Source organism: Chrysemys picta, chromosome 4 (genome assembly GCF_011386835.1).
Source record: "Chrysemys picta bellii isolate R12L10 chromosome 4, ASM1138683v2, whole genome shotgun sequence".
Lineage (NCBI taxonomy): Eukaryota > Metazoa > Chordata > Testudines > Emydidae > Chrysemys > Chrysemys picta.
The window spans coordinates 20,031,431-20,058,759 of record NC_088794.1 but is presented as its reverse complement, the minus strand read 5'-3'; the positions used below and the strand labels follow the sequence as shown (position 1 = coordinate 20,058,759).

The window sequence follows — 27,329 nt, the reverse complement described above, 5'->3', positions numbered from 1 at the left end:
TGTCAAAGCACAGGACTAGTTTACAGGCGTTTGGGTTCTAATCCAACTCACTGTGCCTCAGTTTGTCCATCTTTACAATGGGAATAATATCACGCTCCCAGGAGTGGTGTGATTTTAATTAACAAATGCAAAACATTTGAAATAATTAGGTGGAAGACAATACAGAAGGTCACAAAGTATTATTAAATCTTCTATTACCATCTCAGAAAAGGGATTCTATTATTATTATTATTATAAAGAATTCCACTTCAAGTAAAGCACAGCAACTGAGGTAGCAGACCCATTATTGTGCATGGGATTCTTTTGGTTTATGCTTACCACTCTCTTTGTAGTACAATCTAGATATATAGCCCATGGGAAATTTGGGGAAGTATTTAAAATTGCAAGATGCAGACAAATTCCATCTTTGGGCCAGGATCAATTTATCCCGTGTCTCTGCTGGGAGGACTACATCCTGCATTTACATGGGGATAGACTCTCTAATGTAACAGGATTCTAAATATCCTTAATCTATTGACAGGGAAAATGGAGAGAGGTCTCTGTTGCTTTTTAAAAGAGAAGTTACAGTAATTGCATCTCTGGTAAATAGACTGGTACTTACAGATAAATCACTACATTATCATTTGTATTCACTAATCCAAAAAGTGCACTAAGCTTGTGGCAGAAGCGAATACAGTCAAAATAGTTCATAGTTAAGACGCAGTTCCTGTAGACAACTGTACAGGTAAGAATCACATGTGTATGTTGTTCCTCTTCATAGAAGAAAAACATCACACTAATTAGTAATAAGAAGAACAGGAGGACTTGTGGCACCTTAGAGACTAACAAATTTATTAGAGCATAAGCTTTCGTGGACTACAGCCCACTTCTTCGGATGCATATAGAATGGAACATATATTGAGGAGATATATATACACACATACAGAGAGCATAAACAGGTGGGAGTTGTCTTACCACCTCTGAGAGGCCAATTAATTAAGAGAAAAAAAACTTTTGAAGTGATAATCAAGCTAGCCGAGTACAGACAGACAGTTAGATAACAAGTGTGAGAATACTTACAAGGGGAAATAGATTCAATGTTTGTAATGGCTCAACCATTCCCAGTCCTTATTCAAACCGGCGTTGATTGTGTCTAGTTTGCATATCAATTCTAGCTCAGCAGTTTCTCGTTGGAGTCTGTTTTTGAAGTTTTTCTGTTGTAATATAGCCACCCGCAGGTCTGTCACTGAATGACCAGACAGGTTAAAGTGTTCTCCCACTGGTTTTTGAGTATTTTGATTCCTGATGTCAGATTTGTGTCCATTAATTCTTTTGCGTAGAGACTGTCCGGTTTGGCCAATGTACATGGCAGAGGGGCATTGCTGGCACATGATGGCATATATCACATTGGTAGATGTGCAGGTGAACGAGCCCCTGATGGTATGGCTGATGTGATTAGGTCCTATGATGATGTCACTGGAATAGATATGTGGACAGAGTTGACATCGGGGTTTGTTACAAGGATAGGTTCCTGGGTTAGTGGTTTTGTTCAGTGATGTGTGGTTGCTGGTGAGTATTTGCTTTAGGTTGGGGGGTTGTCTGTAAGCGAGGACAGGTCTGTCTCCCAAGATCTGTGAGAGTAAAGGATCATCTTTCAGGATAGGTTGTAGATCTCTGATGATGCGCTGGAGAGGTTTTAATTGGGGGCTGAAGGTGACAGCTAGTGGTGTTCTGTTATTTTCTTTGTTGGGCCTGTCTTGTAGGAGGTGACTTCTGGGTACTCGTCTGGCTCTGTCAATCTGTTTTTTCACTTCAGCAGGTGGGTATTGTAGTTTTAAGAATGCTTGATAGAGATCTTGTAGGTGCTTGTCTCTATCCGAGGGATTGGAGCAAATGCGGTTATATCTTAGAGCTTGGCTGTAGACAATGGATCGTGTGGTGTGTCCTGGATGGAAGCTGGAGGCATGTAGACACTACTGTGCTAATAAGCGATGGTCACATAAATACCACCCTATACCGGAAACCTACTGACCGCTACACTTACCTACATGCCTCCAGCTTCCATCCAGGACACACCACACGATCCATTGTCTACAGCCAAGCTCTAAGATATAACCGCATTTGCTCCAATCCCTCGGATAGAGACAAGCACCTACAAGATCTCTATCAAGCATTCTTAAAACTACAATACCCACCTGCTGAAGTGAAAAAACAGATTGACAGAGCCAGACGAGTACCCAGAAGTCACCTCCTACAAGACAGGCCCAACAAAGAAAATAACAGAACACCACTAGCTGTCACCTTCAGCCCCCAATTAAAACCTCTCCAGCGCATCATCAGAGATCTACAACCTATCCTGAAAGATGATCCTTTACTCTCACAGATCTTGGGAGACAGACCTGTCCTCGCTTACAGACAACCCCCCAACCTAAAGCAAATACTCACCAGCAACCACACATCACTGAACAAAACCACTAACCCAGGAACCTATCCTTGTAACAAACCCCGATGTCAACTCTGTCCACATATCTATTCCAGTGACATCATCATAGGACCTAATCACATCAGCCATACCATCAGGGGCTCGTTCACCTGCACATCTACCAATGTGATATATGCCATCATGTGCCAGCAATGCCCCTCTGCCATGTACATTGGCCAAACCGGACAGTCTCTACGCAAAAGAATTAATGGACACAAATCTGACATCAGGAATCAAAATACTCAAAAACCAGTGGGAGAACACTTTAACCTGTCTGGTCATTCAGTGACAGACCTGCGGGTGGCTATATTACAACAGAAAAACTTCAAAAACAGACTCCAACGAGAAACTGCTGAGCTAGAATTGATATGCAAACTAGACACAATCAACGCCGGTTTGAATAAGGACTGGGAATGGTTGAGCCATTACAAACATTGAATCTATTTCCCCTTGTAAGTATTCTCACACTTGTTATCTAACTGTCTGTCTGTACTCGGCTAGCTTGATTATCACTTCAAAAGTTTTTTTTCTCTTAATTAATTGGCCTCTCAGAGGTGGTAAGACAACTCCCACCTGTTTATGCTCTCTGTATGTGTGTATATATATCTCCTCAATATATGTTCCATTCTATATGCATCCGAAGAAGTGGGCTGTAGTCCACGAAAGCTTATGCTCTAATAAATTTGTTAGTCTCTAAGGTGCCACAAGTCCTCCTGTTCTTCTTTTTGCGGATACAGACTAACACGGCTGCTATTCTGAAACCTAATTAGTAATGAAAATAAAGAGGCTTCTTTATTGGGGCTGCTAGATGCAGACAGAACCTATGCTTCTTTCTAGCTCCTAGAGTAGCTAAATGCCTTGTCTACATGATAAAGTTACACCAGTTTAACTCAAGATGTTAAACCAACGTAAACCCCTGTCTATTCACCCACATATCAGTTGAGCTGAAATTGATTAGGAACATGTTTAAGCTAAACTGCAATAAGCTACTCAAACTGAAGTAAGAACATCCATAAGGGGTTTGGACTAGTTTAACCAGATCAATTCATACACCAATTTAAGTTGAAGAGATGCAACTTTCTCATGCAGACCAGGCCAAAGAGACTCGGCTGCCTAGTGTTGCTACGCAGGATTTCCACAACTAAGCAGGATAAAAGGATCTGCTACCAGAAAGGTCTCAGACAAATTACTACATGAGAAATGTTCTCAGTAATTGAAAATAGGCAGTATCACAGAAGCAGTATGTACTACCACAATACAGAAAAGGCGACACTGAAAAAGACTCATACCAACACAACAAGCTAAAGAAATCAGCAGTGTTCATCTCAAACCATGCACCAGAATATAAGCTGAGAGGTCATGTATTAATGCAGTTAGCCCAACTAATTTTATTACCAGTGTCGTGACAAAATAATGCAACCTTTTTTAAGAGGAGGGAAACAAATTCTGGGCCATCATCTCATGATTTGAAAGTATGTGGTTTTTGTTAGGTATCCACAAAATGACCGAATCAGCATTTTTGCAAGTTTTTGTTTTGTTTTGTTTTAAGTGAATCGATTTTCAGCTGAAATGAATTTTGAATTATGAAATTCAAAACTGGAGAACATTTTAAGCTGTATTCTCAGAATGCAAACCATTTTAAAGTGAAAAATTGTGAAAATGCAGAAACTTCACATTAAAAAAAAATTTAAAGCCTTTTACAACATTCTTCTGCTTCTGGGAAGTCATTCAATAAGACAAATGGGGCCCAGTATGCTCCACCGTCAGTACAAGAACACACCCACACAATGATCCTTGAAGCATTAACAATCCTCTCCTATGCTGCCCCAATAACCTCACTAGTTACTGATGCTCTGGTTGAATTTATCTCACTATGTAGCAATCAATAGAAACTGCTGTGTTCTGAAACAGGAACATGTTGAAAAACTGTTCTCTCAGTTGACTCCATCCTCTTATTCCTTGGCCAAAGCCCAAATTTTACTTGCTATGCTCCCAAAATTGTCAGTCCCAACCGTTCAAAAATCTTGCGTGAGACTCCTCTCCCCCCCACACCTCAAATCATGAGGATTTTATTTAAATAATAAATTTTGGGATCTTTTTCATTTGCCTTTTTGGTTTTGGAACCTTTAGGCTGCACTCGGTGCATGTTTTCAAACTTTTCTTGGCAACAAGAAGGGTAAGAAACTCACTTGCAATCACCTGACTACAGCAACTGGGCTTTTTTTTAAATAAATAAATAAATGATAAAATGATGGGAGTTAGCAACACTATGCAGCATTGTAACAGTTATGACAGCATATCACTTGAACCCCAAGGTACATGAGTAGTCTCATTGACTTCCATGGGTCTACACACCCACACACATAAAGCTAACAACATGTAGGAGTCTTCACAGACTTGGGGCCTTGATTGTGATTTCTTGGGGTAGGGTTCCTGCAGCAGTCTCTAGTTACTCCATTTGTCATGGCTGCACATTGTGCATCCAATGGGATTGCATGGCCCTGAAGAATCAGATAAAGAGATGCCCTTTTGCAATCCATTTATATTATGGAAAAATCTTCCATTTTTTAAGAATGAGTTTTTTTCTGCTGAGTACAGGAACTGAGTCAGAAATCACTAGCATTTACTTTGCTACACCAAAGTCTGTGCAACTGTGTCATGTAAACATCACAATGTAATTTCTGCTAAGGGCTAGTCTCAGGGCCGGCTCCAGCTTTTCTGCCGCCCCAAGCAAAAAACAAAACAAAAAAGCCACGATCGGAGGCGGCAATTGGGAAAAAAAAAAAAAAAAAAAAGCCGCAATCGGCGACGGCAGTTCAGCGGCAGGTCCTTTGCTCCTAGAGGGAGTGAGGGACCTGCCACTCCTGAATTGCCGCAGGTGCCGCCCCTCTCCCTTGGCCGCCCCAAGCACCTGCTTGTTAAGCTGGTGCCTGGAGCTGGCCCTGGCTAGTGTACCCTGGCAACGCTAAAGCGCTGCCACGGGAAATGCTTTAACGTGGCTTGCGTGGTTGCAGCAGAGCACTAGGAGAGAGCTCTAAAAAAAAATCACCTGCATGAGGGGCGTAGCTCCCAGCGCTGGAAGGTGCACTGTGTACACTGGTGCTTTATAGCGCTGAAACTTGCGGCGCTTGGGGGTGGGGGTGTGTGTTTTTTCACACCCCTGACATCCCCAAGTCACTTTGCAGGTGCAAGATACAGTAACTGGCTCTACTTTAACATAAAGAGGTATTTACTCACTCTCCAAAGTAATATTGACATTGCTCAACTTGAAAGTCACTTGTGGTTTTGCTAGGAACAGCTTGATTGCATTATCCAACGTGTAGTTTGTAGACTATTACCAGGGAAATGTTCTTTCCCAGTCCCTCCTCTAGATTGTGGTAGTGAGCGCGTGCTTCTCTCACCTTGGGTTAGGCACTCTTTTAGCTAGACCATAGGAGTTATGATACAGCCATTCGTCTATCAATAGTGTAAGGCAGAGCCTCTCTGAATTTAAGAACTGAGTTACCTGAATACACAAGCTGTGATGCACTCTTGATTTTAAACTCACCCATAAGGCTGAAGGTTCAGAGTTAAGAACCTGCCAGGTTCTGAATTTGCCAGCGAATAAAACATGCCTTAAGCATTGTAGCATACTTAGCTAGGAGGGCATATCCACCAACTAATGCAAGGGGCTTTAACTTTTGTAATTCTTAATAACTTTGAAATAGTTTGTCAAACCCAGATGTGAGGTTAAGATCCATGTGTGTATAATCCAAAGTACTAACTCCTGTTCTAACCTGTCCACCAGCCACGAATGGATCATCCATATGGAACGTAAAAGCTTTCACTAACAGTAACTGGGCAAACATCACCTGGAGCCACAATTTTTCTGCTGGAACTGACTTTGTGGTTGAGTATATCACCAGTAAGCATCAGACCGCGTGGAGATACTGCAGGGCTGTTATGCCATTAGAGATCCTGTCAGGTCTCAGGTTTTCAAAGAGCCCTTTTAAGCCATATTGACTGCAGTGTATTGAAACCTGCTGTCCAGCCTGTTCATGGGGGGAAATATGCAAAGGATTCTCTTTGCCACTAAGAATGCATTGGAATCGTGTGTTTTGCCATTCTTCTAAATGCAATTACCTTCTTCTTTCATTTCTTGCAATGGAAGGTTCAGGTCCATGCATTCTGAATTAACAGGGCTCTCATTTGGGAGTCCAAAGGAAGCTGTAAAGGCTGCAGCTTGTCATGAGATTAAGGGCTATAGAGAAAGACCAACCAAATTGTGAACAAATGCTTAAGGAGAGGAAAATGAATACTTTTAATAGATAATCTATGGTGCAACGGTCGAAAATAATGTACCTGCTTTTGAATGAAAAGGGCAGAATCATCTGTGATCAGTAACTCCTATATAATAGATTTCGTTGTCTCTTAAAATTACGGGGCTCTACTTGGCCTGGAAATTCAAAGCTGGCACCTGTCGCAGTTTGGGGGTGGTTTTTTTTTTAAATATTGCTTTTGTGGTGTCAATAGGCAGATAGTAATGAACACTGTTTGCAGCTATTTCCCGACCATTTCATAATGTCTGGTATGAATTTAAACAGTCTGTGATTCTTGACAGTGATCCAACTTTGTTTACAACATTGTTCTAGAGATGAACTCACATGCTACTTAGAATCCCTTCGATTGCCGGACAGTACCTGTTCCCTCTGTAAGGCTTCCACACCTTTAATTAGCAGGCAAAGCAACATTTGCAATTCTCAGCACTGATTTAAGGAAATTACTTTATCGTCTTCCCTTTTGCATCATTATCCAGAATTTGAAATACTCATCAGGCTCTCAACTCCCTGATGCTTGCTCTTAACATAGTAGAATGCAAAGCATTTCTCTGAGCTTCGGATGCTGGTCTCTTCCATCCCTAGTACTCTCTTTCACTGCAGAGAAATCTTAAACACATACAGCTTGTGCCTAAAATGAGGCCAGATGAAGAAGTCCCTCCTCGGGACAGGCTCCAATGGGAGTTGTGCCTGAGTAAGGATTTCAGGATCTGGGATATTCACAACATTAGACGATGCCTCCCAAATCGCCTTTCAGGAAAACTCCCCAGGAGACCTCTTATTGTTGATCCCCAAAAGGGTCTAAAGATGCTCCTGTATCTTGGAAAACTGCACCTATTCAGTTTTTGCAAACCGCAGTGGAGTTGAACTGCTCAGACAAACTGTAGTGCTGGTTTCCATTTAATTCTTTCAGATTCCCTCGTCACTGGAGCAACCATACCCCTTCTGTCTTTGGTCAGAAGGTACTCAAAGAGCTTTCCCGCCTCTTTATACTAGTGCCAGGCATCTAACACAGAGACTGAAAATTGTCACCTCCCACCGTCTTGGCTACAGCATATACCACAAGCACCCCTAGAGGGAAGGGCTGTCTGAGTTTGGGCTATCAGACTTTCACCAATCTGTTCATTCTGTGCTAACACAGTCTCACCTACCCGTTTAAATCACCTGCACCCTGATATGTTTCAAGCCAAGGGTACAGTGTGGTATTCGCCATGCAGCCAACAGGCTTTTCCATAACTCCTGCCTCAGTTTAAACTGGACACAAGTGCTGAGCCTCTATGTAGCATTCCCTTTCCCCTGCTAGACCACCACAGCGGTAGGCATTTACTCATTTGTGATACAGGTTGTCCCAATTTTCTATAATCCCCAAGCAAAAAAATACCCTTTTCTCTGCTGAGTGCTGCAGATTTTATTTAAAGGTATAAAATATGGCCCACACATGGTCCCAGGTTCAATCCTCGTGTATGGCCGGAATTGGGTTTATTACACATGCACTAGGGACTATCAGCAGCACAAGACCCTGCCCATTTGAGCTGAAGAAGCAGCTTCCCAACCTGCAAGAGGATCTATGTGGGCCCACCACTAGCAGGGCCACAATCATGCACATTGAGCCAGTCTTTGAAAATGCTTACAATCCTCAGCGATTCATTAACCAACATGAACAGATGTAGATTTCCATCCTGCAAATAAAACTGGTGTGAAGATGCTGCTATCAACCCCTTCTTCTCAAAGGCTTGAGAGACGGCCTCTAACCCCATGCCCTGTAAGTGGGCAGAATGGCTTTATCAGATCAGCGGGGGTAGACAAATTCCAGACCCCTCCTCTGTGAATACACTGCTCTGATTCCCCCAGACACCCAAACCTAAAGACTGGTTAACAAAAGAGCTCCACCGGGTTCTAACAATAGAGAGAGGTCTCCTGGGTGTTTACGAAGGCATTTTCAGTGCAACAAACGGAGGTGCTATTAAAGCACTGTCATTTACCTGTATCACTGCATTTTCTATATTCCCAAATGGGCAGTAATCACAGACACTGAGGACATTAAGATGTTATGGCCCCGGTCCATCAAATTATATTATTTCTGCTTCACAGAGAGGTGTAGCATAATGCAGTCGACACTAATATGTCTGAGCTTCCTGCCGCCTGGTTTTGATGTGAGGTTTCTGTTTCTCAGGTAACAATACAGTGAGATCTATCCCTGTTAAAGCTCAGACCCCTTCCTCTGTGCAGCTGGCTGACCTGACCCCCGGGATGACGTACCAGTTGTGGGTTTTTCCCAAATGGTCTAGCCCCAGCGAAAACTCTTACATAACCTTTACGACAAGCTCAGGTGAGATGGGTTCCAGCTCCACTGTGTGATGCCTTTCCAAGATATTTCATTCCATCCTGAGCTTTACCACTTGTGTGCTGTATCTTCTTGCTGGGGAGGCTTGGCCATGACCATGCATGGAGCAAATTTCATTCACTCCACCGACATTGTGCCCTCTCTGCCCTTATTATAGCCCTGGCTCAAGAAGCAATAAAATTTCCACGGTCAGATAACGTTGTCTCAACTGCAAGTTATGAAAACCAAAAACCCTGGTGCGGCCAATAATGGAACAAGCTCCATTTGAAACAAGGAATCCTACAATAAGGGTAGAGATCATGCACTTGTCACGCAGCTATGCTTAAAACATTAAGACAGACTCCTGCAAAGGATCCTGGTTGTTACTGCAGCCTCTGTGTTTGCACTTTCACTTGTGTGCTGCTTCTTGTGGTGGTGGTTCTGGCACAGCAAAGCATCTGTGTCTTTATACCTGGGTTATTGCAGTAATGGGTGTTCATACATTCATGACAAGATATGGATGAGGAATAACGCCAGGGGAATGTAATGTTTGTAGAAGGCCCACAGAGATGGTCACAGAGGGGTATGTGCATAGGACTTTACAGATGTATAAGAAGGCAGGTATAGTACTCCGGGAACGACATGTTCAATTGCATGAGCAATTTTCCAGGTTTATCACCTGACTGCATTTTATAGAATGCTAATTATGGGCTTGATACAGAGCCCACTGAAGCTAATGGAAAGACGCCTATTGACTTCCATGGTTGTTGGATCAGGCCTCATTTATTTAAAACCTCTGTGTTATCATTCCATGAGTTTTGGTAGAGCCATAATAGGGATAACATGGTCAGCCATGGATTTTGTGGCAGGCACCTCTCTGTGATGCCTGTTGAAATTTGGCCCTAAATATTTATTTGAAAAACAAACAATAACCAACCTTTATGTAGGACCTTGAAAGCAAAATATAGTGCTCTACAATCTCTCTTTAAGTAGGAAACCCTGAAACAAATTCTATTTGCACTTACATCATGCAGTGCTCCAGACAGAGATGGGGAGGAGAATTTGGCCTTTCTGTATGTTATTTGTGAGGTTCAAAGTATTTGTGTCCTTAACTATATCGAGTTATCCTTATACCATAAGATGCTAACATAACGAGACAGATGAAAAATGCTAATATTCGTGCAGCGTCTTTGTATAACAATGCACAACTTTGATAAAATACTAGCAAGTATACGGTACCTTGGAAGTACAGCCTGACCTTGCCTGGGAACTGACTCAGTCTGATCTGCCTCTTTCATCTCTAACCATTATCATCCTGTGAAAAATGGTGAAACCCACACCACAGTGTTCCTCTTATCACCATCTTTGTAAAGAATCCTTTAAGGACAGCCTTGGGGGGAGGAGGGTTAGTTTGACTTGGGTTTTTCCTATTTCTATACTACTTTATATTATGTGGTGCATGGAGTACGGGTGTTCCTAGCTAGGGTCATTTTTGTGGCTATGGTTTTAGAACTGGAACCTCAAATCCAAAAAATCCTAATTTTGAGCATTTTGGCTTCAAGTCCCTAAATCTGAGCTTGCCCCTACAGTTTCGGTTTTTGTTTGGATCCAGAATTGAAAGGAGGCTATTTTCCAGTTCAGATGTGGCCTGGAAGGTTTCCAGAACACCTCCAGTTGCCATACCTTAGCCTTGATTTTGTCTCTTAATTCTGAATCCCAAACCTAATCCAGATCCCAACACTATCTTCTTCACCCCCTCACCGTTTCTATAAGATGTTCCTATTTTCTTCTTTGTGAATAGCTGTAAGTTGCCAATTTTAAACAGACATCTCTCTTTTCCTGCCTGCCTCTTTACCCCTTCTTGCGGGGCTCTCATGCATAGGAACTAAAAGGGAAATCAAGGTCCAAGGAATCCAAAAAGCAAGTCGTTTGGTTGATTTTGATATGCACTCTGCATTTATTTTTGTTATTCCAAAGTCCACATTTTCTTTATTTGAAGGGCTCCTTATTATACTGGCATTAAAATTCAAAGATTCACCATCTTTATTCCTCTGATAAAGTCCAGATGACTACCCTCGCCCTATCACCATGGGATCCACAAAGCTATCAATCGTTTATGCATGCATGCATGCTGCAGTTTCATTTTTATCCTGGCTGGATGCTATTGACGTGAGGGTTGACAGCCCACTGCCCCATCATGTGCCATCATTAATGTTTTATGACAAGAAAGCACTGTCCATTTTTTTTGGTTATGTTTTGCAAATATCTATTCTAGAGGTTGCTGCTTATTTATCTGCATTCAAATTGAAATAGCCCACCTGCACCGCGGCTGCAGTATACTGCACTCTGACTTCTCTGCCGACGCTATTGAGCTTTTGGTTAATCAGAACAGTGCTTTCCAGTTGTAAGTGATGCTTAACTACAAATGTAGCTTGATTTAAAAAGAAGGGGGGGGTTCCTTTTTTCACCCCTTAAAAACGTGGGAAGGAGGATGCAAGTTTCACAATATGTACCAGTTACATTGGTACCTAGAAATCAACAGTGTATAAAAATCAAACTAGCACTGGATGCATATTTTTGCTGCATGTCTTTCTGTGCGCAGTATTTTCTCTCTCTATATATACACACCTCTCTATATAAATATGTATGCGTGCGTACGTATGAACACACACACACCATTGTCTACAAAAATGATCAAATACGCTAGCTTACCTTACTGTTAGGACAACATGTGGCATCATTACCATACAATTAACGTAGTATTTTTCATACAGTATAATTATAAGATGAGATTTTTCAAGACCACCTAAAGGGCTTGGATGCTCAATCCCTGTTGATTTTAATGAGAATTGGTTTCCTGGTTCTGGGCAGCTTTGAAAATCCTACCCACAGTTAACCCCACATGCAAATTTTGGGAGCAAATTAGCTGCCATACAAGCAACAGTACAGTGAAGCCGACTCTAAAGACCACCTACAACACGAAGCACAGTGTCGTGAGCTCCCTCTTTAAACCCAGTCCAAGATTCAGCCTTCAGAGAAACGGCACGTGAGTTTTGCTAATCGCCCGGTCAACGGTTTACGACCGATTTCGCTGTCAGTTCATAAACTTGTGATTTTTAGTCAAAGCATGTTTTGAATCACAGTTTATAATTAATTCCGGAAATCCAGTGTCAGCGCAATGGTGTTTCAAATCGATTCCTGTTGGATTACCCGGCTTCTTTCTTTTATTTAGCTAAATTGCTGGCCGTGCATAAAGGCAGATCAAAACATCCTGTCAAATTACAGCCACCCACCTATTCCCTTTTTTCCAAACGCTGTGATCAGTCACTCTGTTTACTCTAAATACAGGTTTGCTGTAGGTGTAATTTTGGCATCACATGATTTTTTGGGGGGTAGGGATGGCAATTATAAGCCTACTTTGACAGAAGCCCAGTTCCACTATCCTAGTGAGAGACCCTCCCGTTACAGTCTGTTTAAAACACTCCCTGCGGTGGCAAATCTGGCCCCATTCCACATAGTGGCATGATGCTTTTCTTTCAGGCGGTTTTTGTTTTCAGTTAAGAACCACTCCATTTCTCAGCATTGTTTCCCTGTAGAAATCCCATCCTGTTAGCATTGCTAATACAATTTCCTTTCATTTCAAAGCTCTCCAGTATAATTTTATTTCCCCCACCTCCACCACGAACATTGTTACTCTAATTCAATTCTCAATTCCATTGAATTATCTCACCCCTTTCATTATAAAAACTTGCATCTTTAAAGAGGGTTCAGCTCCCAGAGTGGGTCCTTTAGTAGAAAAGGAGCACGCACAGAATACCAGCTGACAGTGTTAAAGGGGGAAATATTTAAGCTGGCAGCTGACTCCCATTGAAAGTCAATGAGAACTGGACACCTAAGGACAGATCTACGCTACAGAAGGTTTGTCGACACAGCTATACCAGCAAACCCTCCGAGTGAAGTTGCAGCTTCTACTGACAAAAATGTGCTATTTCCGGTATATCTTATACCGGTTTCCCAACTGAAATCAGCTATACCAGAAAAAGTCATTTATGTTGGTATAACGGTGTCTACACTAAGGTTTTGGCTGTATAATAATGTTGCAGTTTTTTTTTTTTTTTTTTTTAAAGCAGCGCGCTCAACCAACACTACCATACCAGCTAAAATTTCTAGGGTACAACTGGTCTGACTCCCTTTTGTGCCATTGAAAATCTCCTCCTAAAAATCTTGGGCCAGATCCTCAACTGGCATAAATCCGTAATAGAGCTATGCCAATTCACCGTGCAAGGTTCTAATTCCATTTTCATTAGTAAAAACTCCTTTTTCCCCTCCCCCCCTTGAACTATCCTAATTTTTGTAGCAGTTTAGCTAGAAACATCCACTCACTAACATCGGGGTTTCAATTTGATCAGGTTCAATTTTTAGGGAAAGCATGAATTGTCATGGCAAAAAAAGATATGGAACATCCTGAAGTTGTGTTTAAAGGTATGGAACGCCCTGGATCTGGAATGTTTAAAATTAAACCCATTTTTGACAGTGTTGACCAGTATATCATGCCTCTTTTAGATAGGCTTTTATGTGTAGGTTTCAGAGTGTATTTTTATGGTGTTACTTTGTAGAGTATCTCTAAAAACATCATGTTACCATGTTTGAGTACAATCCAAAAATGATCAGTTTGGGGAATGTATTAAGATGGAATTAAAGTCTGATTCTGTGGCTTTTGCTCGTATGAATAGTCCCATGGACTTCAACTGGAACACCGATGCAAGCAAGGCTTGCAGAACCTAATCAGGGATCATCCTAAGAGAGCTTGCCAACAGAACATGCTTTCCCCCATGTTGTTCATATTCTGTATCTTCATCTAAAATAGCTGATATAACATCAGCACTATTTGGCAGAGCAAGTCCTCCGTGACCACTTGTCATGAAAGAATTGGGTGATTCTAAAATGTGGGTAACTTCAAAGTTCTCAGGTATTATTTGACATTCTGAATAAGGACATTAGATGTGGTTTGTCACCGCATGCGCACAGTTCCCATTCACCTTACCCAAAGGGAAAATATCCTTCCCACCCCTCCTGACTTGAAAGCCATGGCATCTGATTTTGCAGTCCTTCGTGGAATTTTGGCCTGAGTAAAAAATTGCAGGATGGGGCCCACATACACTCGGTGCAAGGGCGCTTTTGCCTAACTGCGTGAAGGTTGGTCCAAAGTAGTTAAGTGTCTAACTGTATGAGTGTGTTTCACTGCTTACGATGATCTGTGCCTATGGAAGATGGTACTGAGCACTAGATAAGCTGGGTGGCTGACTGAGCCCTTGTTCACATTAGAATTTGATATTGTTTACCTACCTAGGTGATATTAAACAAATGTAGCATATTAAGGATTCTGGTACTGCTTCCTCATAGCCAATGTCAGATGAACAAAAAACAAACCCAGTCTAGTTGAGGATGTTTTCTTTATTACAAGAGAATTAACAGCGGGCATTCGCTATCTTAGTCCTGTCAGAACGAACCCGAGTAAATTCTGGCTCAGATTTTTGATCCCATCAGAGTCAGAACCTGGCAGTCCCCCATCTCTCTTGCCATGAATCTCTATATTTACACGGCAGTCTGGTTACGTTTAGCCCGCTGATGCAATGAAGGTTATTCTCTGCTCGGTTTTGCTGAATACCAGGTGCATGTTGATTAGGAGAGCCAGGAAATAACAGTGAGTTGCTATTTATAGGCTAGAGCTTTGTTTGTCCTACTGTGTTTAGGAGCTGCAAATACCCATTGCCCGAACGTTGTAGGAGGCGGCTCAGGGATTGGAGTTAAGTGTTGGGATACTTTTCCTTGCTTAATATTAAATTCTGATGGATGGCCTTGTCGTATGAAATAAGCTGTGTAACACAGAGCCCCCTCCAGCGAGGAGACATACCATCTTTCAGGGCTCTAGGGCCAAGACTCTTCTTGGAATCCAAGGATTGCTCATCATGGATCTGCCATCAGGATCTCCACTAGGAAATCTGCCTATGAAAATTCTTGGGTGCCAGATATAGCTCTCTGACCTCCTCACTGGCCTGGACAGGGTCAACCAAGTTCAGCACCCGTTGTGGCAGCGCCTGGTCACCACGTTTCCTCACATCAGCGGGGACGGCTCTTTTCAACCCGGACTGGCAGAGAATTTGACACCTTATCAAACAAGATAGGTTGTACCACCTAGGTACTGGTCTATACTCGGGCAATGCCCAGAGCGAGCAAGAGCGGTGGAGCTACACCAGAGCTGCCTTCTAAGCAAGGAGTTAAAAGTAGAGGTAGTCTGATTAATGGAAACTCTGGCTTGTCCTAGCTTAAGAACCAGTGCTGGAGCAACTATACCAAATGCTGACCTGGGGCTATTCCCTAAGAGATTCTCCCCAATTCTGCCACTGCATGCAGAGAGCACAGCAGAGTCAGGGAACTTTCTATATTTAGTGCTTTGTTCTAAATGTGTGCCAGGAAAATAAAAGCTTTTAGCTACTTCTTGGATGAATTTCACACCCCACCTGAAATATAGCTTTCTGCTTATTTCCCCATCACTGTAAATGGATGATCAAATCTGTTACCCAGCTTCTTTATTTTTCTTTATTTTTAAACACCCTTCATTAATCTGTACTAGATCCATTTTATTTATGTTGGTTGTGATCCTCTGCCGTGCACAGCTCCTGCCAGAATTTTGAGTTGACAAAGCGTTAAAAAAACAACCCAGCCCATATTCCCATGTCATCTCAGATGCAAACTGATCAATACACACACAATGCAGAAACGTGGTTGTAGAGATGGATCGTTTGTGAACTGGTGAATTGGGTTTTCCTAGCCACTTGGCTCAGTTTTTTAGTTCTCTCTGCTGTTAGATTCTGCCCTTTTTAACTAGTTTTCTTGAAATTCCTCTTACCAGCTTATACCAAGAACCACGTGGACATTGCAACCCAGGGCTGGTTTATTGGGCTGATGTGTGCCATTGCGCTTCTGGTTCTGATTTTGTTGATAGTGTGCTTCATTAAGAGAAGCAGAGGCGGGAAATATCCAGGTAAGAGCAATATCCAGCACTGTCTTATTCACACTGTTGAGTTTAAAGAAACCCCTAAGCTTTCCGGAGCTAAGTCAGCTTTACTCATCTCCGCCACCCTCTTCTGAGTCAAAGGGTTTTTATTCCTCCCTGGGATGAAAATTGGCGGTACCAGAAAGAATTTCAGTTAATTAAAGGTGAGGTGAGCGCTCCGTGCTATGCTTGCTATGCAGGAGAAAGGTTGCATAGTTCATTGCTCTTGTTAAGAGTGACCTGACATCTGCTCAACAAATAGGCTTCTCTCTCTCTGCAAAAGGATCTCTTCCTGCAAACATCTCATTGAAATCTTCCCAAGGCAGAGACAGGGCTTAGGAGAATTCACTCAGTGATGCCCCCTCTATAGCCATTTGAGTTGCTACACCTTGGTATCCAAGAACCATGGTAACGCTCAGTACCCGATTCTGCAAGCCCCTCCATATGTAGGATTCCTATCCCAGTCAACACAGCCCTGTAAGCAGAAAGCTTGCAGGACTGGGCTCCAGGTAAGATACAGGGCAAACATCCTGCAGTTACTCCATAGGAGATGAGAGAGAGAGAGAGAGAGAGAGAGAGAGAGAGAGAGAGACAGACACGTGAGGTCAAATTGCAGTATTAATATGGCCTGTGTTCTGATCCCAATGCAGATAATTCCTTCCAGGAAAGAGAATAATACTGACCCCTGGGGTTAATGTAGGGCACACTGAGCTGCTCAGATGAAAGGCTACTGTGCATGAAGTACAATAGCCAGCATTTGCCAACAGCTACCCCACGGTAATATTATCAGATCATTACTTCCCCTTTACTTAGAATGGGATGCATCTGTTTACTGTGTGGCAACAGCTGGCAAATGTTGATTCTTTAAATTGCTTCATCTGTACAACACTGGAGTCTCAGTAGAAAGAATTAAAACCACGAGCATAATAATTGTATCTCATGCACCACTTTAAACCCACGCTTAAGGCTTGATAAAGAAATGGATACAATTGGCACCCTTAAAATCCTAGTGTGTCCCATTCCCGATAAAATCTTTCACGGTATTTGCAACATTCCTCATTCTGGGTCTAATTCACCTTTGTAACACTCCACTTTTACATCAGTAAAATCAAGGGAGTCATGCCGGAGTAGTGGTGGTGGTGAATCAGGCGCCCTTAACGCAGGAAATAACCACAAGGAAATACCTTGCCCTACCAGTGGCAAGGTAGATACTGCACTGTGAGATTTTACTAGTAACCACTGTAGACATAGGTGAACCCAGGGGGCCCTTTCTGGCGGGGATTGTGTGATACTTCTCTCCACTGACCCCTACAAAGTTATTCTTTGATTTCTAAATAAACCCATCCTAATAGAATGACAGCTCTTTTGGAGATTAAAAACATGGAATGATTTATAATGACTTTTCCAGTACATTTGCCAAGGGCTCTTGATCAGATGTGTGAGAGCATTGTCTCAATCAGTTTCCATGTCAGTTACTGTCCTCACTATGTATTCTCCTCATCCACCTTCCTTAGCAAAAAAACCCCAAAACAAAAAAACAAACAAACAAAACACACCCACGAAAGGAGGTCGTCCTTGAAACTATGCAGCTAAATTTTTTAAATCTACCATATTTAACTTAACTTTTGCTTGCTTCTTTATCACAGTGCGTGAAAAAGTTGAAGTCCTAGATCATGAAGACCACAAAGTAGATGATCCATCATTTGACTACAGGTATGTCTCTACTTGGCATGTGTGTTCAATAAGCCACTTCTATCCCACCACCTGCCCGACTCAAGTTTCACCCCTCTCTATTCTCCCCCACCCCACATAACTATCACCAAGACACCGCACTGTCTCATGAATTACTTTTCACCTTCCTTTTCCTCCTCCTCCTGTCTCCCACTGTGCAAGATCTCTACAAAAGGAGAAATTCCCGCCTAAATTTCCAGAAAAGCAACCAAACTAGAATGTTCTAATAAGGTGTCCTTTCTCCACCCTCTGCATTCTCGAGGCAGAGAATGCTCTGACAGCAATCACTTGGGACAAGATCATTCTCCTTGGGAGGAAACTGGCTTCAGACACACACAGTGACACACCAAGAGCCAAAGATCCTCAGACAGTGCAAGGCTATTACAGCCATTTGACACACTGTTGCTCAGTCTTTTTCTTAGCGTTAGTGCGCTATCTAGAAAAGAGATGTCCAAATGCTGTTCAGATTAGCCCTCAGAGCCTGTAAGAACTCCATAATACATATAGGGCGACCTGTACGGATTCAGATGCCAGGCCTTACCCTAGAGGATCCCAACAACCTCCACTGAAATACGCCTTTCACTGCCTAACAGACACTGCTCCAACAGCTGGGACCTACCCCACATCCTATCAGCCCCTCTCAAACTCAATGGCATCCTTGAAAGAACAGCAGCCAGGTTCCCCCATCCAGCCACGACAATACTTTAACAAGGGGCTAAGTGAGTTTCTGTGGATGTCTGCATGTGGTATTAGGAGTCTGGTGGCACCTTAAAGACTAACAGATTTATTTGGGCATAAGCTTTCGTGGGTAAAAACCTCACTTCTTCGGATGCATAGAGTGAAAGTTACAGATGCAGGCATTATATACTGACACAACGCCTGCATCTGTATCTTTCACTCTATGCATCCGAAGAAGTGAGGTTTTTACCCACGAAAGCTTATGCCCAAATAAATCTGTTAGTCTTTAAGGTGCCACCAGACTCCTTGTTGTTTTTGTAGATACAGACTAACACGGCTACCCCCTGATGCATGTGGTATTGTCTTCATGGCTCCACATTGGTTTCCTCGTTGCTTCCAAAGAAAGCAAAGAGGTAAACTTGTCAGCTCTTTAATTTCCTTGCCTTTTACAGTATTAGTAACTGGGATGGACAGTGTGCCTGCTCCTTAGCGTGTCTGTAGCTTGCTTTCACATTATGATTTTCTTTTACTTAAGTAATTGCAGTGAACCTTTCCATATAGGCTTGATCCAAAGCCCACTGCAGTCAATGGGAATCTTTCCCCTGATTTAATGAGTTTTTAGATTAAGCTCTAGCACAATATTCCCAGCATTACTTGATAAACTGAAATACCAGAGATGGGAAGGACTTATTTAAAATGCAAAGCGAGCTAGGATGCTTTGGTATCAAGCTGCACAGGACTGTAGCGCCCCAGACAGCTATATGAATAAAAGGCAAAATAATTGGATTCTTTTGGACAATCATATTTGTGTCATTTAGTAGCAAGTTGCTACAGTAATTATGTTCCAGGCGTGGCTGTTTTTCTCAAGAGGATGCCATGTGACCAGAGCGGTTTCGTTTTCTGCATGGCATATGCAAAGCTACAGAATGCAAATAAACCCTCAGCAAAAACCCACCTTGGTGGGCCCGACAAACAGAAACTCCTCCTCCAGACTCTCAATCCCTTGCATGTTTGGGCTGTGGATTTAGAGCTCTCATGCCATGACATTGGAACGTCAGTTTGCACCAACTGTTTGCCTGGCCTGTCTTCTGTCGCTGCAGCCCCAGTCTGTGCCCCCATAGTTGAATGTTCATTTTGCAAGAGCAGCCTGCTCCGTGCACGCCGGTACGCTGACGCCGCGCCATCTGTCAAACACGCACTGGTGAGGTTCTGACAAGATAATCACATGGAAGGGACTTGCTTTGTCTATCACCTTTTGCCAGTGCTAAGAAGCCAGCCCAGATGGCTCAGTGGGACATAGCAGGGCTGAAACACAATATGGTTTATTAGCCTGCAGACAGCCAGAGTGAATTTATTCACTCTGAGAGGCTGTTCTGCTGGTGGGAAATAGTTATTGTGAGAAGGGTAAGCTCACCTTGACAGAACAGCTTACGAAAGTTAATTGCAATTTATATTAATGACTGTAACTTATTTTCCGTGCACTGTGTACAAGTCCGAGGACATCCCTGACCAGGACTTGAGAACAACAAAGGAGCAACTAGCGGTTCCATTTCAGGTTTCACCCTGGGCCCAGTACACATGGGACGGACTCTGGGAATTTCATCAGTGTTATTGGAACCCTGTGCAGGACAGACATGAGCCAAATCGCTGTACATCTCGCTGTTGGGTCTCAGTTGTTTAATCTAAGTAGCCACTCGGTGACCTGACACTTGCCCTTATAGGTCGCTCCCTTAACAGCTCAAGGTTCGTTTTTTTCTGCATGGACAGGCACCCTATGGCACTTGGTGTAAGAGCAGGGGTTTGTCCTGGAGCCTGAGGCCAAAATGTTCCTTATTTCCACCCCCAAGCCGGCTGCATTGCAGGGGTATTTATATAAAGCATTTATGAAGCATTATTGACTCTAGGGCACCGTGGCTATTTAAAATGCTATCACCACCCACAGATGGAAGAGGAAAACCCAGCTCTTAGCTTGGCTGCTATCCTTCAGCAAAAGGAACAGTTCTGTGGGGCTCCATTTACTGCCCAAGCACCATCCAGGCAGCAGGACATTTGTCAGGACAATGGAAAGGGATCAGAAATGCCTCTTTATTGCTAATATGTGGTAGCCCCCACTACATGCTGGGTGCTTTCCAAAGGCTTAAGGACAGCCCCTGTTCTGAAGAGCTCGCCATCAAAAGGCAGAGGTCAGAGGGAGGGAAACAACAGACAACTTAGATGCAATTTATATATAAAAAACCAACAACATAGTCGGTTGTTTGTTTGGGGGAGGGGGGTGCTACTTCAGTGGAGGTATTTTTAAAGGGGGCTGTCTCCTTATAGTGTATCCTAGCGGTCACCTACCTCTCGGCACTATCAAGGGGTTTAACTGGGACAGATTCTACCCCAGAGCGAGTATTGACTTCGGCTCTGTCTTCACTACAAACGCTGCTGAAGCACTTCAGTGTAGAAACTCACTCCAGCAATGGGAGGGTCTCTCCAATCGCTCTAGCTAATCCTCCTCCCCGAGAAGCAGTGGCTAGGTGGACAGAAGAATTCTTCCTTCGACCTAGCGCTGTCTACACCTGGGGTTAGGTTAGCTTAACTCCGTCGCTCAGGGGTGTGGATTTTTCACACACCCCGAATGACACAGTTGGGTCAACCTAACTTTTTAGCGTAGTCCTGGCCCGCGTTATCTCAGCTTGTGGAAGAAGGTGCCACTCAGCATATGAGCGTCAGAATCTGGCTTTAGATTAACATTGGTGTAAAGTTCTGAGGTGCTTAAATCACAGGCACCTTGGAAGTGTGAAGTATCATTACTAGCACAGCATTAAACATGCAGGGCAGAACCAGACATGACAATACCATCTTCTAGCTGGATTCTCTTCCAGAGAATCAGGCCACAATGTCCCAAGGTTACAGAGAAGGGTGGGGGAAACAAGGCCTCCCTTAAGCCGACAGAGAGGAAGGTGAACCTGAAGAATTGGTATGAAGTGTGGTTGGCTGATTAAGATTCAGAATGGTTGTGATGTTAGGCTGAAGGAAAGTAACAAATAGAGTTTAAAAGGAGGACAGAATTTGAGTGGACGGGAGTTCATTGGTTTCCCTCCACACAAGCATGTCTGATATGCGCTCATCTTGCCCTCACATCTGTTATGCCCCGTGCATGCTGCTTTCAAATCTCTGCAGCCTGTAATTACGAGATACTGTCGCATCTCTCTATTCCACTGAAAGAGCAATGGTCACCCTGCGCAGAGGCTGAGCTGAGGAGCCTATTTTCAAAGTGGGAGACCATTATCTTTGGACAGCGTTCTGTGCCAGTGCCTATGCCTCATTCTACCAAACGATTCCAATGGAACTTAGCGCTGTGGAGGGGGAAGTTGGCTGGAGAGCTCAGGGAACCAGAGCCTTTCACCTGTAGGGCTCCAATTCACTTCCAGCCCAGACTGACTGACTGACAGACATGGTGCTCTCTGCCAGCTGTTCAGTGACCTACGTGTAATGAGTTCAGTAGGTCTCATTTCAGTTCCCAGCGACAAAGTGTCGATATCACAAGTACTGCCAGTCCGTCCACTGCAGCCAGTCTACAGCAGAGACCAAGAACGGAATGGGCCACGGAGATAGAACTGTCCTCTCATCCCTAGAGGAGGTCCCACTGGGCCTTTCTGGGAGGAGCCTGCGGTCCCTGGACCAGTGTGGGTCACCTTCAGGTTCCAGGGCCGTCAGTGCACCACCTTTCACCAACATGACATTCAACTGAAAAATCAAATTGATGAAAGGGGTGGGGAAAAAAAACAGGAGATCCACTCGGCTAAGCCTCAGCCAACTTATTCTAGATGCTGCCACGGACAGCAGTGACTGCAGGCCATCCAGTTGGCTCCCAGGACAGGAACACCCTGTAGCACATCTGCAAATATCCTGTTTTCTGACTGCCTGATACTTGTTTTTTAATTTGGTACTAACTTTTGAGGGGGATCCAGTGAGGTTCAGCCAGCGAGGAACGTAACACCAATTCCATTTGGTATAACGAGGCAATTGGCCCCTCGAGGAATGCAGTGGTGTTTCAGCGCCTGCCCCTTTAAATGCATACCTCATCATATCTCTCTCTGATCCGGCTCTTTCTGCTTCTCTCTGTTTTATTCCCATTCTTTCTTCTCCTTTCCACCTTGTCTATCCACATGGACCATGAAGGTCTCTTGAAAGGTAGGACCCATGTGCTGCCAGAAGTCCGGCACATTTAGCTTTTTCTTCGAGCTGTTTGTTTCTTTCATAGCTGAAATACTCCTTACCTTTTGCCCCTTTACCTAACATATTAAACAACAGTCATCTCCCTCACACTGAGATTTTGGGCACTTCATGTCCAGCAAGTTGCATTCCTCCTGAAAAACATTCAATGAGTTGGGAGCACCTATCAGAACCAGTTAAATTTTAAGGGCCCAATCTGCAACCTACACTTATGTGACTAATCCTTATTCAGACAATAAATCCAACTAGCTTCAGTGGGACCAATTGCACAACTAAGGACTACTCACATAGGCAAGGGTTGGGGGGGGGGTTCAGGTTCTGAGGGAGATGAATTAAGAATCCTCAGGTCAGCTGCTTGCATGATGCACCGCTGATGTATTGACCACAAGAGGCACTCAGTCTATGCACTGTGTGGAGGAGCTGAGGAAGTGAAGACAACAAAACCACAAGCAAAAAGATATTAGGCCTAAACAATCAGTCAGTTATACATATTGAAATCCCACCTCTCTCTCTCTCTCTGACCCATGTCACTCATGACCACGCTTCCCAAACGGTGCTGAACTGGGTGCTCTTATTTTCTCATCCACACATCCAAAACCATGAAAGGCCATTTTAACAGGATTAAGTTGCATCGATGTGCTAACGACTCTACACATCACCTTCCTAATGTACTAACAGGACACAATAGAACCAAGAGAGAGGCAAAGCCAGGGGGTGGGTCTGGAAAACTTCCTTGCCCTGGCGTCTGGCCCCGCAAACACCACCTGAGGAAAACTTTTGATCCAGATCCATTTTTATCTGAACCCACCTCAAACCTTGGGAAAGGAGATTTCAGATCAACTGTTCTGGTTTTTGCCACTCTCTGTGTATGTTATTGGGCTTTCTAAAAGGCGGCACTGCTTGCAGATTTAAATTCTTAACAAAGAAGCTGCTTGTAAAGCTACCATGTTAATTCTTAGCGTGATGCCAAGTTAACACAAGGCCACAAGCATTGCTTTTGTTGTGCTACTGGATTTACAAAGTGCTGTTACAAGGTAATATGATAGAGAGCTGCAAAATGCTCTGTGGGACACCGAATCCCTCCTACATTATGGGATGCTGAAACCATCACTTAAATGGCATGGGATAGATTAAATGACCTAATAGGTCATTCCCAGTGCTAAGCAGCACTAAGCTCTATGGGCCAAACGGCAGCTCCCAATGTCCTCACAGGATGCACAGCTCTGAGGGAGGAAGTTGACTGTCAAATGCTACAACCTGAATCTAAATGATCAGGGGCAGGAATGGGAAGGAAAAGTGAAAATAGCTGTCAATGGTTTATCTCTGTATTGAAATGAGTTGCGTTGTGACCGAGCTTTGCCCAACGCTTTACCTGCAGAGTAACCATTTATCGCTCAGTTGCTGCTTTGATGGCTGGAGAGCATTACAAAAGAGTCATGAAACAATCGTTCTTTGAGCTTATTTGCTACAAGTAAGGAAGGTGCATTGTTTCCACCGAGAGCACAATACCCAAAGCATAGCATAAATGCTGTTTTCAATGAGGTACTGCCCAAGTGTAGGAAAGCTACAAAAAATTCCTCATTTTTCTTTCAAATGCTGGATTATTTTTTAGATTGATGACTCAGCAAAAGCAACTTTGGACCATTCCAATTTTTCCCCTAAATTTTAGCTAGACAGAGACCCCCCACACACACACGGCCAATAAATAGTGTTGCTTATTGTGTAGCCAATTTTGAAGCAGACAGTTCTAAGTTTGAGTCCTCAATTGAAAAGGCCCACTAAGAGAAAAATTAAATTTGACATCTAAGATTTCAATAGAGGTAGCATCTCTACTGGACATAGGAGATCAAATAAGGACACATTATTAACTGATATGAAAGGCATCTCTTTCGTATACTGCAGTCCGCTCACATATTATTCATGTGTATGAGACACACGTCCTTGCTATACAGGGGAAATGAAACTTTTTTCCTGATTTTTGTGAGATACGTCTCTGAAAAGTGTTTTTTCTATGGGCTTGCTTAATCTTTCTTGTAGAAAACAATATAGTTTCATAGTGTAAAATGTCAGAAGTGTTAAGGATGAAGACTCAAACAGATTAGCCTCAAACAGACGAGATGAAATGATTGAAAATAAACTCCGAGAAGTGAATTTCCACAGGTACTTGAGAGATGCACAGATTTTGGCATCCTCCCCATACTCCCGCCCCCCTCCCCCGCCCCCCGCAGTACTTTGAAAAACAACCCCCAATTGCAGGTGGGCGTGGCTATCTAAAGGACAGATTATGTCTGTGCAAGAGAATCTGAAAGTGAAACTCACTAGACAGAAAAGTGGAACCAACTATTTTACTGTCCAAGGATGACTGAAATGCAAAAAGTAAATAGAGAGGATAAACAATTAAAAGGAAAAAAATTGTAATGTTCTTCCCGATTGATTGAGCAAAGGATTATCTATAAACTAGGTAAGGACATTTGTTTTCCTTAAAAAAATAAAATAAAAATGAGGCTGGGTTTTCAAAAAAGTTAAGTGTGCAAACTGCACATGCAGCTGTGTGCCTAATATAAGTAGGCAATTACTGCAGCTGTATTTGCATAGCAGGGGAATTGTGACTAGCCATTTGCAGTTACAGCAGCCTGATTTGTTTGTACATTTGAATCTTGTAAGCAAACACACTGGATTTTATTTGAGAAACCAGCCCCCAGTTTTTAACAGTGTCCCTTGAACGCCACACTGTCAATTCTTACTGTGTGTATCTGTCTTCTGCCATCCAGCGATGAAGACAACAAAGAACCACCAGGTAGCCACACCTCCTTGGACGGCACCATAAAGCAGGAAAGCGACGATAGCTTGGTGGATTATGGAGAAGGGGGCGAAGGGCAGTTCAACGAGGACGGCTCCTTTATTGGCCAGTACACAGTCAAGAAGGACAAAGAGGAGACAGAAGGCAACGAGAGTTCGGAAGCCACATCCCCCGTCAATGCTATCTACTCCCTGGCGTAACAAAATACATTGAAACCACAACGACAAATATATACATAGCCGATGGGGGTAAAACCGCCGCCACCAACAGGAACCCGAGTATGAAAAAAAAAAACTACGAAAAAAGATCAAACAAAACCAGACCAGTCCAGGTGGTCACCAATGCCATCCTATCCTTAGCAAACAAGTGAATGGCAAGGATTCATGGGGTGCTAACGTGTTGTAGCTGTAGCTGAAATCTGAGCTGAACCAAAGGGGCCTGAGGAAGAGCAGGACGCACAGGTTCCACACCCTGGGCTTCAGAACTTGGACCGCCAACCTCTCCCCATGTCTTCTTTTTTAGATAACGCAGCGCTCTCTTTGGTTCACCATTTACACTGCTGAGGTTTCTGGTTTTTTCCTTTTTTGGGGTTCAAAGTTATTTTTCTTGGAGAAAGGTCCTAAATCAGAGAAAGGGGGATGGGGATACAAGGCCTATCCAGGTTAACAGCAGCATGAAACCACACAAGGAAGCAGGAGGGGTCAATCAGCTAGGAATAGAAACAACACGTTACTGTATTAACGGGACATTCTCTGGGACTGTATTTGAGATGGACGTCTTTACAGCCAACACCTCGCTCATAACGCCTCCAAAACAAGTCAGCACCGCAAAGACCCTTCCTGTAAGGTGAAGCAGCACTGGGCCCCAGAGGAAGACTATGCCCGTGAGGTTTTCATTGGTGCGGTTGGATCTGTGTTATACCTCTTATTAATGCTAAACATCCACATTGGGTTCTGTCACCAAGGAACCGATGGGTGAGATTACCCTGCGTCCATGCTACTTAGCAACAGTTTTTGGGAGTTTTTTTTTAAAGGGATGTTGGGGAAGAAATGTAGGACTTGATTGAAGACAGACAGATGCAGCTCACCTGACTCCAAGCGACTGCTCAGCCACTGGATAAATGTGGGAGACTCTTATTTTATTCTTTATTTTATAAGAGAAAAATATAACCCCGCAAACCCCACTACTTTTAAGGAAAAACCCATAAATCAGTGGGAAGCAAAGAGGAAGGACCAGTATTAACATAGGAAAAAGGGACTAAGGGTTGATATCATATATCCAGTCATGAAAAGATGGCACCTAACAGCCGTGGGGGTGGGTAAAAGAACAAATTATATTAATCCAGCATTGCAGCTGCTGCTAAGCTCCTTGAAAGTTTCAGGGATGCCCAGGCCTGTAAATGGCAAAGATGCAGGACATGGGATCTCCTTCCACATTATTCCGATCAATGGGGTGTCATTCAATTTGTACTCAGTTAAAAATCTCCTCTTAGCCTGGTGCAGCGGCCTTTTCCCCTTCGATCAATCACCCCACAGGAGAAATTTCCATGTGCTTAAGGCTGCATGTGGAACGCTCATCCGTTTTGTTATTTACATATCAAGACAACTCAGTTCAGCTAACCTGCTAATACGCTGTAATAACATGTCTTTATAGGAAGTTCTATCATTACAATGCTCTTCCATATGCCTTATACAGCTTCAAACTTCCCCTGAAGTTTAATAAACTAAGAATATTCAGCCACA

The 27,329-nt window shown here is 43.2% G+C and overlaps 1 protein-coding gene across 1 annotated transcript in view; it reads left to right on the top strand.

Annotated features, from left to right (window-relative positions):
- The window catches only part of NFASC (neurofascin), a 187,835-nt gene extending 160,506 nt beyond the window's left edge, over positions 1-27,329 (top strand). Inside the window, 5 exon segments of the mRNA XM_065591527.1 lie at positions 6,249-6,365; positions 8,951-9,106; positions 16,014-16,145; positions 17,804-17,870; positions 25,559-27,329. Of these exon segments, the coding sequence (XP_065447599.1) occupies positions 6,249-6,365; positions 8,951-9,106; positions 16,014-16,145; positions 17,804-17,870; positions 25,559-25,787 (701 nt within the window). The 3' untranslated portion in view covers positions 25,788-27,329.